The sequence below is a fragment of the Cebus imitator genome, unplaced genomic scaffold (assembly GCF_001604975.1).
Source record: "Cebus imitator isolate Cc_AM_T3 unplaced genomic scaffold, Cebus_imitator-1.0 Scaffold94, whole genome shotgun sequence".
Lineage (NCBI taxonomy): Eukaryota > Metazoa > Chordata > Mammalia > Primates > Cebidae > Cebus > Cebus imitator.
In genome coordinates this window covers 2,641,314-2,658,548 of record NW_016107409.1, presented here as the reverse complement: position 1 = coordinate 2,658,548, position 17,235 = coordinate 2,641,314, and the positions used below count along the sequence as shown (strand labels likewise).

Sequence of the window (17,235 nt, the reverse complement as noted above, 5' to 3'; positions counted from 1 at the left end):
TTTTTTTAATGGTGTCGATGGTCCACCCCTTTCCCCATGTGCTCTGTCCCAGGGTTTTATCTATAAGCACCTATCTGGGGCTGCTGTCTTTTTTTCGGAGATTCCCTGCCAGGAGAGGAGGAATCTAGAGAGGCAGTCTGGCTACAGTGGCTTTGCTGAGCTGCAGTGGGCTCCATCCACAATCTAAAAGAAAATTCTTTTCTTTAAGAATGCTGAATATTAGCCCCCACTCTCTTCTGGCTTTTAGGGTTTCTGCAGAGAGATCTGCTGTTAGTCTGATGGGCTTTCCTGTGTGGGTAACCTGACCTTTCTCTCCAGCTGCCCTTAAGATTTTTTCCTTCATTTCCACCTTGGTGAATCTGACGGTTATGTATCTTGGGGTTGCTCTTCTCGAGGAGTATCTTTGTGGTTTCTCTGTATTTCTTGAATTTGAAAGTTGGCCTGTGTTGCAAGGTTGGGGAAGTTCTCCTGGATAATGTCCTGAAGAGTGTTTTCCAACTTGGTTCCATTCTTCTTGTCACTTTCAGGTACACCGATCAAATGTAGGTTTGGTCCTTCCATGTAGTCCCATATTTATTGGAGGCTTTGTTCATTCATTTTCATTCTTTTTTTCTCTAATCTTATCTTAATGCTTTGTTTCATTAAGTTGATCTTCAATTTCTGATATCCTTTCTTCTGCTTGATTGATTTGGCTATTGATACTTGTGTATGATTCACGAAGTTCTTGTGCTGTGTTTTTCAGCTCCATCAGGTCATTTATTTTCTTTTCTAACCTGGTCATTCCAGTTAGCAATTCCTTTAAACTTTTTTCAAGGTGGTTAGCTTCCTTGCATTGGGTTAGAACATGCTTCTTTTACTGGGAAGAGTTTGTTATTACCTACCTTCTGAAGCTTACTGTCAATTTGTCAAACTCATTCTCCATCCAGTTTTGTTCCCTTAGTGGCTAGGAGTTGTTCCCTTTATCCTTTGGAGGAGAAGAGGCATTCTGGCTTTTGGAATTTTCAGCTTTATTGTGTTGGTTTTCTCTCCTCTTCATGGCTTTATCTACCTTTGATCTTTGATGCTGGTGACCTTTGGATGGAGTTTTTGAGTGAATGTCCTTTTTGTTGATGTTGAGCCTATTCCTTTCTGTTTGTTTGTTTTCCTTCTAACAGTCAGGCCCCTCTTCTGTATGTCTGCTGGAGTTTGATAGAGATACACTCCAGACCCTGTTTGCCTGGGTATCACTAGTGGAGCTGCAGAACAGCAAAAATTGCTGTTCCTTGCTCTGGAAGCTTCATTCCAGAGGGGCACCAGCTAGATGCCAGCTGGAGCTCTCCTGTATGAAGTGTCTGTTGATCCCTGCTGGGAGGTGTCTCCCAGTCAGGAGGCACAGGGGTCACGGACCCACTCGAGGAGGCAGTGTCCCTTAGCTGAGTTCAAGTGCTGTGCTGGGAGATCCTCTGCTCTCTTCAGAGCTGGTAGGCAGGGACATTTAAGTCTGCTGAAGCTGTACCCACAGTCGCTCCTTCCCCCAGGTGCTCTGTCCCAGGGAGTTGGGGTTTTATCTATAAGCACCTGTCTGGGGCTGCTGTCTTATTTTGAGAGATGCCCTGCCCAAAGAGGAGGAATCTAGAGATGCAGTCTCTCTACAGTGGCTTTGCTGAGCTGCGGTGGGCTCCATCCAGTTTGGACTTCCTGGAGGCTTTGTTTACACCGTGAGGGGAAAACTGTCTACTCTACTCAAGCCTCAGTAATGGTGGATGTCCCTTCCCCAACAAGCTTTAGCATCCCAGGTGTACTTCATATTGCTGTGCTGGCAGTGAGAATTTCAAGACAGTGGATCTTAGCTTGCTGGACTCTGTGGGGGTGGGATCTGCTGAGCTCAACCACTTGCCTCCCTGGCTTCAGCCCCCTTTCCAGGGGGCATTCCAGGCACCACTGGGATATGAAAAAAAAACTCCTGCAGCTAGCTAGGTGTCTGCCCAAACTGCTGCCCAGTTTTGTGCTTGAAACCCAGGGCCCTGGTGGTGTAAGCACCTGAGGGAATCTCCTGGTCTTTGGGTTGCGAAAGGATTCTACACCATGGAAACGTGTAGTATCTGGGCTGGAGTGCACTGTTCTTCATGGCACAGTCCCTCAAGACTTCCCCTGGCTGGCGGAGGGAGTTCCCTAACCCGTTGCACTTCCTAGGTGGGGGGACGCCCCACCTGCTTCTGCTCACCCGTTTTGGGCTGCACCCATTTTCTAGCCAGTCCCAATGAGATGAACTTGGTACTTCAGTTGGAAATGTAGAAATCAACTGCCCTCTGCATTGATCTCGCTGGGAGCTGCAGACCGGAGCTGTTCCTATTTGGCCATCTTGCCAGCCACCTGCTTTAGCTATTTTTACAGTGCTATCCTGAGCCCTTTTCATAATTTGCATCTGAATTTTCAAGAAAACACATCAGTTACAGATTTTAGGTTGCAAATTGTTATTGGAAAAGGAGACTTGGAGCTTTAAAGAGGAATCAGGCTGGAAAGCAGAATGAGATACGAGAACCACCTGTATAAGGAGATGATGAGGGCTATACGAATAGATGAGAGTGCTAAGGAAAAAAGAGAATGGTGGGAAGAAAGCCCATGGGGTTGAGAAACTCCATGAAAAGTTTGTGAGAGAAAAAGAGAAGAGAATGAGGATGTGAGGGCATTTAATAAAGCTAATGAAAAAAGTTGCATGGAGGTGGATCGAAGGAGAAAAATTGCAACAACGTCAGATGCTGCATATAGGTCTTTCTGTATGAAACCAAAAAAGGCCATTTGACTTAGAAAGCCAAGATCTTTGAGGACTTAGAGCATAGCCTCCGTAAAATAGTATTTGTATGGCAAGAGGGGTGTGTGTTCAGTGAGTGCAGTGTGTGTGCACTGTGATAGTGTGCATGGTGAGTGTGTGTGGGAATAGTGGGAACAATGAGAGGTATGTATATAGTGATGGGGAGTATATGTGTAGTGAAGTCAGTAGCTTGATAGGGTCCAGGGATGGAGGGACCTTGTTATTTATTCTTTTTTAAAGATATTGCAAGCATCCCTGTAGCCAAAGGGAAACTTCGAGAGAGAGAAATGTTAGAGAAACTATAAAAGACAGAGAAAGGAATTAATACATTAGGTCTTGAAGGAGATGAGAGGCAGTGTGATCTAAAATGGGAGGGAGTAGGGGTGGTATTAGAGTTTTTAATTTGAGAATGGAGGAGAATATCCATTTGTCTAGGTCAAAAGAGAAGAGGAATTTATAGATGAAGATGCAGAAACATTTTGAGAAAGGCCCGAATATACGATGATTAGAAACGATTTGATGTGGGAGCGGGCATGGTGGCTCATGCCTGTAATCCTAGCATTTTGGGAGGCTAAGGCAGGCAGATCACCTGAGGTCAGGAGTTCAAGACCAGCCTGGACAACATGGTGAAATCCTATCTGTATTAAAAATGCAAAATTAGCTGGGCATAGTAGTGCGTGTCTGTAATCCCAGCTACTTGGGAGGCTGAGGCAGGAGAATCACTTGAACCTGGGAGGCAGAGGTTGTAGTGAGCCAAGATTGTGCCGCTGCACTCCAGCCTGGGCAAGAAAAGTGAAACTTGGTTTCTAAAAAAAAAAAAAAAAAAGGAGTTGATATGGAGAAGAATATGAGGTTAGTTTTGTTTTGTTTTGTTTTGTTTTGTTTTTAATATTTTGCATCTTCAGCCTTCTCAGTAAAATAGAAATCAAGACCCCTAGTTAAGAGGACAGAACTTTTGATAGGGGCAGTGAGACTAAGGATTTCAATAGCGAAAATTTCAAGGACATCAATATAGAAATGTAATAAGGAAGAACCCTTAAATGGAAGATTACTAAATTAAATGTTAGGAAATGTGGGTTTTGGGTCTGTGATAATTAACTGGTTGTGTTGAGCAAGTCTTAACTCTCTAGTCTTTAATTTTTAATCTGTACAATAAGAAGTGAATCCAACGACTTTTTTAGATTGAAACATCTTGAATCAAATTCAACTAAAAATAAACAAAATATATGAAACTACAATAATGAAGACATTATGATATTGGTGAAAAAAGACAAGGAGATCAGTGGAACAGAACAGATAATCCAGAAGTAGACCCCCCCCACACACATATATAAAATATATTGTAAGTTCATTTTCTGCAGAAGTGCAAAGGTAATGGAGGAAGGATATTCTTCTCAACAAATAATGCTGGAGCAATTGGGTATTCATATACAGAAAATGAACTTCAATTTTTACCTCACGCAATTTATAAAAACTAACCAGAAATGAAGCATAGATTTAAACTTCTAGACAATGACAAAGGAGAAAATCTTAATGAGCTTGGGTTAGGCAGAGTTCATAGATACTACCACTGAAAGCATAACCTATAAAAGAAAAAAAATAATAAATTGAGCTTAATCAAAATTAAAAACTTCCGTTTCTTGAAATATGCTTGTAAAGGAAGTAAAAAGATAAGCCACATCTGAAGTAAAGGTCACATTTTGCTCATAGTTCTTCAGGGCCTTAAAAATCAGAACCTACTTGTAGAACATTTTGCTCAGGCATGTTATTGTATCAGGTGATCCTCTGTTTAATTGTTTTGGCTAATAACTGTCCTAATAAAATTCACTGTTTTAAAAAAATGGATAAACAGCATACTAAATTTTAGCAACTTTCACTTCACTTTCTAATCTTTAAAAGAGAGAGAGAGAAAAAAAGGCTGGAGTTGATGAAAGGATATATATTGTGAGGAGTATGTTCAACAGGTACTAGCCTGAGTGCAAAGAAACAAACCAAAATGATAAGAAATAAGCATAAAAATTCAAAGACTATGGTAGTTGGGGTTATTTATTAAAGAGACACACAACCTTTGACATCTTATTAGTTATCAAGGAATTGATCATATTAACATAAATGCAAATACAAAAGTTAATGTTGGTTCATTTTATTAAAATATATATATACTTAGTCATCACAACAATGAAGCAGTATAACTTTGTATCTTCAGTTTCAGAAAGTATGTAATGTAGTTTCAAAATCAAACTTATTGAGGTATAATTTACATACACAAAATATACCAATTTTAAGTGCACAGTTCAATACGTTTTAACAGACATATTCACTTATGTAGTCACCACAATTAAGATAGGGAACTTTTTGATGACTCCAGAAAGTTATTTCATTCCCCTTTGCTGTCATTTCCCAACACCTCCCCTCTGTTTTGCAGGCAACTACTGATCTACTTTTTGACTTTAAAGATTGGTTTTGCCTTTTCTAGAATTTCATAGGAAAGCAATCATGCAGTGCATCCTTTTGAGTCTGGCTTTTTCTCAGTGTAATAATTTTGAAATTTATCTATGTTGTTATATTTATTAGGACATTTCCTTTTTATTGTCAGATAACATTCCATTGTAAGGATATACCTCAATTTATCCATGAACTTTTTTTTTTTAATATTTGGGTTGTTTGTAGCTTTTGGCTATTATGAGTGAAGCTGCAATGGACGTTTACATATAATGTTTTCATTTCTCTTGGGTATGAATATCTGGGAATAGAATTGCTATGTGTTATGGAACGTGCATATTTAACTTTATAAGAACTTGCCAAACTTGTTTTCCAAAATGATTGTGCCTTTTTACATATTCAACAGTGATGTTTAAGTGTTCCATTGCACTACATCCTCACCAGCCCTTGATGTTGTCAGTCTTTTACATTTTAACTATTCTAGTTGGTATATAATTGTAATTTAAGTTTTAAAATACTTGCATCCCAAGTAGCTAAAATTAAGAAAAAGTTTAGAGTTGGATGGTGATAAACATTTAATTACCTGTAAAATTTGGTAATCCAGAGCAACTGACTTTTCAAAACAACGTAAAATTGCATTATATGCTTTTCAGCTCTATTGTAATCTCCAGTTTAAATAAATAGGTCCAGCTATTTAATGAACTTAATTTGACATCTCTTTTGTTTCCCACTTAATATAATCCAAATTTTACCTATAAAATTTAATATTTAGAGGTGGTATATATTGTCAGGAAAAATGTGTTCTAATGTTACTGAAAAAGTACTCTAGTGATAATGGTAGCCATCACTCATTAAGAACTAACTATATGGTTTATGCTATGCCTAAGGCTTTATAAATATCATTTCATTTAATTCTTACAAAACAGGTTATATATTATTTCTGTTTTACAAAGAAGGCAGTTAAGAAACTGAAACATGACATACAAGGTTAAAAAATACTTGAATGAATAAATTGATAAAAGAAATAAATGAATTAGAGCAAGGAAAGAATAAGCAAATAAGAATGTGGGCTTGTTTTTTTCAAACGAATTATATGTTATGGACTCTAAATCTCTTGGCTTTGATGACATTGGGTTATTGAAAAATGAAACTATTTTGAGGAATTGACTGATCCCTGAAGTTTCCACCATAACTTATTTAATTATTTGATCTTTCTAGTACTTTTTTGCCTTACAATATAAAATTCAAATATTTGTTATTAGTGTGAAGTGAAATGCTTTCAAATATTATATGCCATCAGAAGGATGTGTTACAAATATTTACTAAGTATTATGAACATTTATTTTGTACGCTGAATAAGAAAAAATCAGTTATAATGTAGTTTTAACACAGTTTCCAGTGTGTGAATTATTTAATGAAATATTTGATCTTTATTTTTTGTTCCCAGGGAGGTTATATTCAAAAGAAAAAGGAACTGTGGGGAATCTGTATCTTTATTGCAGCAGTTGACCTAGATGAGATGCCGTTCACTTTTACTGAACTACAGAAAAGCATTGAAATCAGGTAAAGTTTCTTGTATAAGTGTAAGCCTCTGCCATAAAAGGAAATGAATTCTGGACTTTCCTCTTAATAGACCAGTGAATTAGTGAGAAATGCTAAAATTAAGTAAATCATAAAGAACTTGGGTCAAATAGTGAACTATCATTCTCTCATGGAGCCCTTATGAAAGTGTATTTATGCTGTATTTAAGATGCAGCAGTTTGCCTCCTGGAAAAAAAATTCATTGGGTCTCTCACTATTCATGTGTAAGCTTTCTTAATTTTGGCTGTTAATAAAGTGAACAGAAAAGCAAGGATTTACAAAATAGGCTTGTTTTATATGAAAACTCTTATATAAGTCATTTGAGTTTATCTTAAAGGGATTTAGGTAAGATTTATTAAAGTTTAAGATTGTTTTAATATAGAGGGTATTATAATTAAATATATTTTTTTCAGATTATATATTGATATGAACATGCTCCAATACTTGAGCCAATAATTACTTAATAGGTGCTTGTTGTTGAGCTTATAAGCCTTATAAGAAGAGTTTATTAATTTGTTTTCAATAATGTATGAACTTTATCTTCAGAAAGCATCCAGGACCTTTCAGTCATTTTCTTTGCAACATATGTACAAAAATGCAACAGTATATATTTTTACCAAATAGGTAATTATGTTTTTCCTTGAATAAAGATATCTAGAATTAAACATAATTGATGTTTTATTTAAGTGAGGTTAAATTGTTGCATTTTTATAATACTTTTTTTGCTACATCTAAAAATGTGGAAACAAAAGCCTTGTTATTCATAAATATACAAAATAATAGAAATAAATAGTGCATAGAGTCGATACCTGCAACACCACAAGTACTCACTGCTTCTCTTTTTTCCTTCTTTTCTTCCCTAAAGTTTCCCCTAGAATAAAGGCTTTGTTGGAACAATTTACAGTTTTCATGGTAATCTAAGGACAGGTATTGCCATATACGTCATAAAAACTGGAACTGAGAGTAGTTGTTTAATAAATGCTATTCTGAGGCTGATTTCTTTTTCTCTGGATGTATCTGCACATTTGTTCCTTTCTCTTTTTCTCTTCTAATCAACATGCTTATCTTCTGTTCTTTGTCATTTCTACTCCTTCTTTATTTGCTTTTCCACATAGCTTGTCATAGCTCCCCCAATCCTTTAATAACCTTTTGGTTCCCCTGCTGATTAGCTGAAGCTTTTATTTTCCTAGTTCTTAAGATAAGTGTCTGATTGGTCCAGCCCATTTTTTGAGTGAGGGCTATAACTCATTGGTTGCTGGACAGCCTATGGATGGGTCAGGTGACTATCTTTTGGTTCACTTAGCTGGTTTGGTATAATTCCTTATACAAACTTCATGATTAGAAATTAGCATGTGAGATGTAGTTGATGATTGCTATCTTTAATGTCCTATTGGAAAATGTATGTTTTGATGTTTCAAATAGGTTAATTTTTATGGAAAATAGTAACAAAGAATGACAAAGTTATTATTTAAACTACTTAAAAATTTTAAATAAACTTTCCTTTTCCAAAATAATTCAATTCTAAAATCATTCGTGGGGCAAATAAAGTATGCATTTTGGTGTGCATCTCTGGCAGGAGGGTGCCGCAGGGCCCAGAGCAAGATGTTAGAGTCAAAGTAGACTAAGGAGGGCATCCTTTATATGGGGGCAACCTGATGTGGCTGCCTTGTGTGCAGTGTCAGAGACTAAGCAGGGTGTGCAGGCAGCTGGTGCAGGTAGTCAGAGCACAAGAGAGATGAGGAGGGCAGTCTGCTGTGGGGAGTCAGAGCCCTACCATGGTGAGGAATGTATTTATGCTAAGGCGTGGGGTAAGACCAGAATAGGGAGTCAGTTCTGAGCAGAACAGAAAAGTGCTCACATGGGGGAGGGGATGGCTTTGGAGATGGAAGATGGTTACTTACAGGGGGATTGTTTAAACGAGTAAGTAAACTAAACTAAAGATGAATGGGTTCCAGGTTTCCCACTGTCAAAGAAGAGTTATGAGGGAAACACTAAAATGAAGCATATGGTCTTATATTGAATTTGGATAAATGGATGTGAACTCATGTTTTTTTAAATATATAGACAGATATAGAATAAATACATACATATCTCTTTGTGACCCTTCATTTTCTTATATTCTCAATGATAAATAGATATAAGCATAGGTACATAGATAATAGGCGTGTGAGTTGAAGACTAATTTTTTTTTTGCAAAAAGTAATTCCTTCCAAAGGATATAGTAGTGATTTGATATAGAGGTAATCTTTGAATTCAAATGTCTATGATTTGAAAATGAAATAAAACAAAATATTAAGGTTACTGATTTACTTTTATCTATTCTTTCCTTTGTAGTGTCTTTAAATTCTTTGACTTACTAAAAGAAATTGATACCAGTACCAAAGTTGATAATGCTATGTCAAGACTGTTGAAGAAGTATAATGTATTGTTGGCACTCTTCAGCAAATTAGAAAGGTAGAGTAAACCTTTTATTAGGGTTACACTCTTAATTTTTTATGTCATTGTTCATACTTACATTCTGGGAATTATTTAACCTGTTTAGTGAAGTTATTATTAATTCTTAGTTGTCCCTTTTAATGTTAGCCTATTAATTCTTAGCTTTCTTGTTTATCCAGTTAGTATGCATTCTGAATGCTTCCTGCAAAATTAACCATTTTACTATCCTTTCATGTCTTCCATTTGTTTTTTAAAAACTTTAAGCTTAGCTCCCATTTTAGCCTTCTTTGCCAGAAAACTTCTGGTTATGAATAGAATGGTAATGTAAATTTAAACTTCTTCCTAATAGTGTTATTTAGTTTGGAATGGGAAAACACCGACAATGGAAGGTATATGCAACCTGTACTATGAAGTAATGATTTATACTCCCAATGGTGGCTTAGAGGACTTTTTGCCATTACGGTTCAAGTAGGAGCATAATTAATATGCTTAGGTTAAGTTTTTCCTATACTTTTCATTAAAACTGTAGTCCCCTAACCCAAATGTTATAGCCCTTAATTTGGCATATAACTGTTATCATGTTTGTTTTGGAGCTCATTTCATTTGAGGTTAAGAGAATATGAAAGTTACTGTGTTAGTTAAATAAGCAATTGTGTAATAGCATGGTAAAGGGAGAAGGGAAAAAGAGGCGTGTCCTTGGATACCCGAGAGCATGAGGATGGAGATAGAGGTGGAAAGAAGCATCTTCTTAGGAGGATGCCTCTTTCCCCCCACCCCCTTTCCTTTTTCTTTGTTTTGGTCCCTAAAACTTCACAACTGTGATGGAGGATGAGAAAATTAGAGAAAAAACTCAAAGGCCTAGGGTTTTTGAAGGAATGTCTTTTCTTGTTTCTGGTTTTGATTATAATATGATAGCATTGGCCATTTATTTATTTATGAGACAGAGTCTTGCTCTGTTGCCCAGGCTGGAATGCAGTGGCACTATCTTGGCTCACTGCAACCTCCGCCTTCTGGGTTCAAGCAATTATCCTGCCTCACCCTCCTGAGTAGCTGGGACTATGGGCATGCACCACCATTCTCAGCTTATTTTTTGTATTTTTAGTAGAGATGGGGTTTTACCATGCTGGCCAGGCTAGTCTTGAACTCCTGATCTCCTGATCTGCCTGCCTTGGGCTCCCAAAGTGCTGGGATTACCGGTGTGAGCCACTGTGCCCAGTCCCCGGTCCTTTCTTGAAGAGAATAGAAGCTTTTTGCACAGGAAAAAAGGGGAATTTTAAAAAATTATTAATGGAGATGAATTATCTAAAAAATTTGCATAACAAAAATGAACTTTATAGAATTATAGAATTATAATTATAATTATAGAATTCTTGGAAACCACAGAAAGGCATAAATAAAATATGAATTGACCAAATGTCAACACTGTAGATAATCACTCTTTATATTTTAGAATGTTTCTTTCCATTAGGTACGGTTTTACATTGAGTAGAATATTATACGTGTGTGTGTGTGTGTGTGTGTGTGTGTGTGTGTGTCTTTTAAAATTTACCTAATCATGACTTTCTAAATTTTTTTCTATTCTTTAAGTTTGTTTACAATCTTTTAATTCATATCTGGGAGCTTGTTTTAATATGATCCTAAATATAATGTAGCTTTAGATTTTTTTTGTCACAGTATTACTTAGACCCCTAAAAAACTGGAAACAACTGTATATTCACAAATGAAGTTAGACAATAAATATTAAACATATCTAAACAGAAAATATTATAAATATAAAATTTGATAAAGAATAATGACAATATTGGAAAGTTCTAATGTTAAATAAATACAGCAGGATATACTCTGATTATAAGTGTGTGTAAGGAAGAAACCTAGACCACTAATGCATAGAATGAAATGACTGGAGAGAAGTTTACCAAAATGTCAACCTAAGTTTTATATGAGTAACTTAACATTTGTAAGGAGGATGTGTTACCTCTCTAATAAACAAAACAAGCAAAAACTTCTTTCAGCCAATTTTAATGAGTATTCTATACATACTCATTATTCTATACATACTCTAGTACTTCAAAATCCATAATCATCAGGTTTTTTTTCTAGATTAAAAATTTTGGGGCTAGTTGGTAGGAGTGATTTAGGGTACAGTTCTGATTTTTTTTCCTGCTGTAGTAATTTTCTCTGGATACTTCCAAGTTGTTTGCTCTGCTGTCTGAGATCAAGAATCTGCTTGAATATTTGTTTCTGTTGTAAGAAGCAGAAATTATATAGTGGACAAGCATTACATTGTATACGTTTAAGGGTGAAGGGTAGCTTTAGTGGTGATTTTGGTCAGAGAAAAAAAAAAGCTATAGAAGACAATGTCTGATTAGGGTTTACAGGAAAAATAGGAATTCACCAAGCAAAATGAGTGAGAACTGGGAGTGAGCATCTTAGAGATTGCATGTGTCCAAAGCCAAAGCAGTAATATCAGATGTACTTTGATATTGCTAATGGCTGAAAGGTAGGAAGGGATCAGATTGATAATAATCTTGGACTTTGCCCCTAGGGCAGTGGAAACTCCTTGAATGATTTTAAACTAGGGAGTAACAGTCTGATTTGGCCTCAAAAGGCCACTCAGGCCTTTGTAAAAGGGATTTAAAATTTTTATTGACTAGTCATATGAGATAATTTAGAGTAAACTTTACTAACCTCCGGTAGATCAGCAGGGTTTTTTCTATCTTATTTATACCTTTTTTTTTTTTTTCTGAAGAATAATTGAGAGGATTAACTGTGATACCAACCTGTTTATTTTAGGGTAGACTATATGAATATATATGACTACCAGTTAAGTAGGTTTTAATGACCTGATCTAGGATTCCAACTAAATACGGTGTTACAAATGAATATAGGGAATTCAGTTACTATAATTAGATGTTACAGTGATGTGAAGTGTCATAAATTGGGAAAATCTACTTGAACTTTGTTTCGTAAAGCTGTACATTTTTTGTTTTTAAAATGTATACTTCTTAAAGGAAGATGAATAAAGCATGAGAAAATTATGACTTCTAAATTATGAAAAAAATGTTAAAAGTTAACATTTAAAAAAGTCATAATGTTTTTCTTTTCAGGACATGTGAACTTATATATTTGACACAGCCCAGCAGTTCGTAAGTAGTTCAGATAATTTTTCACTTAAAAAAAAAAAGATTTTTCTGGAATAATCTCAAACATCTTGATAGTTAGGGTTAGTATGATTGATTACAGCAGGCCACTTCATAAATTAAGCCCATAGATTTAATTCCTGTGTAGATTATTTATCTTCTCACAAAGAACATAGTATAAAATACATGCCTCATACAATAAGGAAGAACTAATAAGGTGGAAATTGATTCAGGGCAACATATCACCAACTCTGGGAAAAATGCAAATTCATTGATGAAATCTTTATTGAGGGTCTGTTACAGGCACTTTATTAACCAAGAATCAGCATAATTTGTGTGTGAGAATAAATGTAAAAATCGGTATTAAAATTTCCAAATGATTATTTTAAATGTATAATGCATACTTTAACAGTATGCCCATGTAGAGCTCCAGAGCTTTTTCTTGGAAACAGAATGAGTAGTACATGAGATTTTTCTATCCCATTGGAGTAGTATTGAAGATGATTAATATAAAGGGAAATTGAATATTTACTGATTAATTGATATCAATCTATTAATTCCAAAAAGTGAATGTCTATGGGAAGATTAGCAAGGCAAAGTGTTAAACTGGCAAACTAAAGTCATCCAAATCTTTATTTTTCTGCTCACAGTGTTGATAATTAATCAGAAAAAAAGCAAAAAATATTAAGGTAATGTGAAACAAAGTATATTACAGCATACTATGTCTTTTATATATTTTTATTAGAATTGAGATACTCAATATTTTGCAAAATTTTCATCTCAAAATGTGTACTATTCTTTTTTTTCTTAAATTTTTTTTTTTTTTTTTTTTTTTTTTTTTTTTTTTTTTTTTTTTTTTTTGCAGCTTCTATGGTCAAGAATGTATACCATTCTGTGGGCTAAATAGCATATCTTAGAATTTTAAGATATAGAAACATTAAATGAATAGAGATAAATTCAGGTGTAAATTATGCATTTAAAATGGACTGCATTCTACTATGCATTTAACTAAAGTCAGTTTTTTTTTGGCACAACAAAAAACACTCAAAAGATATATTTTGAAAACTTTCAGTGATACGTTTCTTCTGATTTTTTTTTTCTGATTTTTATTTGTTTAATAGGATATCTACTGAAATAAATTCTGCATTGGTGCTAAAAATTTCTTGGATCACATTTTTATTAGCTAAAGGTCAGTTCATTATATTTATTACATGCTAATATTTCAAATGTAATACTTAAATTGGCATTCCTTTGAACTAAATTTCCCAATTTTTATTCAGTAATGTACTCCTTCCCCCATTCTCTGCATGGCTTATTAACTGTTAGCAAGTTCTTATAATTCTGGTACTAGAAACAACCTTTGAAATGTTTTATTTCATTTGTGTTTCTAATATTCCATCTTTCCTTCCTTTCTATTTTTGAAGAATAATGATGTTGCTGTTTTCATAAAAATGATATTTGTTCATGATAAATAATTCCAATAAAATAATTTTGGTCAGGAAAGCACAAAGAATGAACTTTAAAACAGAACACTTCTAGTGGCAGTTTTATTTTTTTTTCTATAGCAGGATTGTTTTGGGATTCAAATTGTTCCCAGTTCAACAGTGTGCTGGAGTCTATGTTGTCAAAAAATAATCTATACTTGTTTGTGTCCTCCATTTTACCCTTCTCTCATCAGCTGTGTCTCCCTCCAAGTTAGAGAGGCAGAAGATGAGGATGCCCTTTGAGTTAGTCTCTCTCATTCTCCCATTTGGTATTGGTGGTACCAGCATTTCAATACCTAATAAATTGAAAGCAAAAGATGTACTTGAGAGAGATTCTTTCATTTGACTTCAGTCTATGGTTTTTACCTAGAAGTCCTTGATATTTTTCTTTACCACTATGGTATTTTAAAATAACTTATTTGTGAATATATTGCAAACATATTTTTTGCATCATACCATTGGATCTAGAAAACCTATAAAGATGCAGGTTTGTCTGTTTTCTCACAAAGTTTCTGCACTTTCAATGTTTGTTGAGATTATTACTGGTTTAGTGGTCAGGTACTCAGAAGATAGAAAGTGAATCAACTTGAAGTTCCTTCTAAAAATAATGTATAACATGGAGCCATAAGCAAATGTGTAATAGCTGTGTTTTATCATGATTTGTATGTTTTATGTAGCTACACTATTTGTTTTCTCAGGTATCTGTTAAATGGATTTATTTTCTCATAGCCATCTAGTTGTGCATATGTTCTATTAACTTTAAAGATTCTATTCTGAACAATTATCTTATAGATTACTTTAAATTTATATATTTTGTTATTTCTTAATGGTTTTGGTTATTGTGATATATTAGAGGGGTTGAAATTAAAAATATATAAGGTTTAGATATAATTAAAATAAAATCAATTTTATAAATAATTTAAAATTTTAAGAGTGAGAATAAATGGAATAATTAAAATAAATTCTAATAAACTTAGTAATTTTATATAATAAATACAATATTTATTAAATTGTAATTAAAGATTTTAATTCTAATTATATTATAAATAAAATATACAACTATATTATATATAAAAAACTATAAAATTAGAATTAAAGATTAGCATTTATCATACTTTAGCCTCTTTCTCTAGAGTAATACATTCTATAACTCTTAAAATTAGAAGTAAATTTTAAAAAGCAAAATTTATAATTTTAGACATAAAAATTATTATTATTATTATTATTATTATTTTGGCTACCTTAAGAGAGTCATAGTTAAAAGAATTATTTTAAAAAATTGACCCTTTTAATTATTTAAAAACAAAAAACACATCAAATTTCCTTTACCATCTACAATTCAGTTATATCCAGTCTAAGACTTAAAGAATTATTATAGAAATACTTAAATGTAAAATTCTCAGAGTAGACTTAACACTTGCTTTATAATTTTGTAACTTTAAATATTTCTATTTTATATCTTTTATACCTTTTAAAACAGATTTTTTTTTTTTTTTACAAAAAAGGAAAATCTTTACCATGCTGATAGTGATTATTGAATGAATTTATGGATATACTCTACAATTTTCTCTGATACAAAGATCTGAATCTCTAACTTCCTTTAAAAATGTAATTTTTTTTTTTTTATTTTCAGGGGAAGTATTACAAATGGAAGATGATCTGGTGATTTCATTTCAGTTAATGCTATGTGTCCTTGACTATTTTATTAAACTCTCACCTCCTGTGTTGCTCAAAGAACCATATAGTAAGTAATTTATTCCCCTTTTACTTTCTCATTCAGCAGTTGCTTATTGAATGCCTAGAGGGTACCAAACATGGTTCTAATGCTGAGAGGATGATAAAAAAGTAAATCAGACATGGACTTTGCCCATAAGTAGTGTAAGTTATTGAAGGAAAGATAAGACATGTAAACAGATGATTAGAGTATATGATACAAAGTGGTCTGGGTCTGGGTCAAAATACAACAAATGCTGTGGAGGTTCCGGAGATAAGAAAGTGTTCCAGCTGTGGAAGACCAAAGAATACCAAATAAAAGAAGTGGTATTTGAAATTAGCCTGGAAGAGTGGTTAGGACTGGGGAAGGGCATTCTCAGTAAAGATGTTGGGGGAGGGCATTCCCAGTAAAGAAAAGCAAGAGACAAGAAAAAGATACAAATGAAATTGCATGGGAAAGAGTGGCCTACTTTATAGGAACAGCTTAATTAAGTTTTTATTACTATTGGGTATTGTAATAACTATGCTTTTTTTATATAAACTATAACTCATACTATTTCAGTGGATGATGAGACGGGAAGTATATTTAAATAAAAATAACTTGCTAATATAATTAGATAGTATTAGGCAAGAATGAGTAAGGCATATATTTCTCTTAGCCTAGAATTGCTTCTTTTCATGGCCTCAAGAGTAAGATTTCAAAGTCACTTATTATATACAAAAAAATGTAACTTACCTAAATTCGAACTAATTCCTTGCTTCTGAAATGTTGAAAGTACTAATGCTAAAAATAATGGGTAACATGGAAGTTTCAAAGTGTTGTTGAAATGGGTAGAAGGCTGAAGACTCATTAAACTTTGTGAACAAGAATTTAGTAGAAAAATGAAGGCTGGAGCAGAATTTTGAAAATATGTTGAACATAGCTTGGCAAAGAAGGCAGAAACCTTCATTTGTCAGAAACCACATGTAAAGAAAAATAAAAAAGTTATATGTGCAAAACAATAAATATGCTTCAAATTTTCTCCTGAATTTTATAAATTTACTTTATGTACCCTTTCCCCACTTTTTTTCAATTTTATAACTTTAGTAAGTTGATGTTGAATATTACTTTAGGTTGACAATCTTTGTTGTTTCAGATAATTCAAATGTACATTTGAATTCTCTAAGTGCTCTGTTTAACAGAAATTAACATGAGGTATTATTGAACTGACTGAATATGGTAATTGTTAATTAACTTTTGTTGTAGAGAATTTCAAATGAATACAAAAATAGACAGTAGTAAAATAAACCTTCATGTACTTATCACGTAACTTCAGCAGATAACTTACAGTTAATCTGTTCCCTATTGCCTGCTGAGTTCCCCCAGCTGTATTATTTTGAAGCACATCTTTGCATACCATTTCATCCTTGTACATCTCAGCATGTATCCGTAAAAAATACTTTTTAAAAAAGCATAATTACACTGCTGTTTATCACACCTAAAAATCAATAAATAGTGACTCGTTAATATTACTGGATATATAGAAAGTGCTCAGATTTTCTTGTAAAAATAATTTAAAATTTTTTTATAGGTTGAATCAGACTCTAAATAAGATTTATACTTTGTGATTGGTTGATATGTTTTAAAAACTTTTAAAAGTTCCTGGCC

General features: G+C 33.8%; 1 protein-coding gene across 2 annotated transcripts in view; it reads left to right on the top strand.

The window, feature by feature from the left end:
• Positions 1 to 17,235, top strand: part of RB1 (RB transcriptional corepressor 1) — a 158,102-nt gene that overhangs the window by 32,484 nt on the left and 108,383 nt on the right. For both annotated transcript variants that reach the window (XM_017535957.2, XM_017535956.2), the window contains exons 3-7: positions 6,681 to 6,796; positions 9,149 to 9,268; positions 12,358 to 12,396; positions 13,512 to 13,579; positions 15,508 to 15,618. In XM_017535957.2, coding sequence (XP_017391446.1) covers positions 6,681 to 6,796; positions 9,149 to 9,268; positions 12,358 to 12,396; positions 13,512 to 13,579; positions 15,508 to 15,618 — 454 coding nt within the window. The remainder of the gene's footprint in view (positions 1 to 6,680; positions 6,797 to 9,148; positions 9,269 to 12,357; positions 12,397 to 13,511; positions 13,580 to 15,507; positions 15,619 to 17,235) is intronic.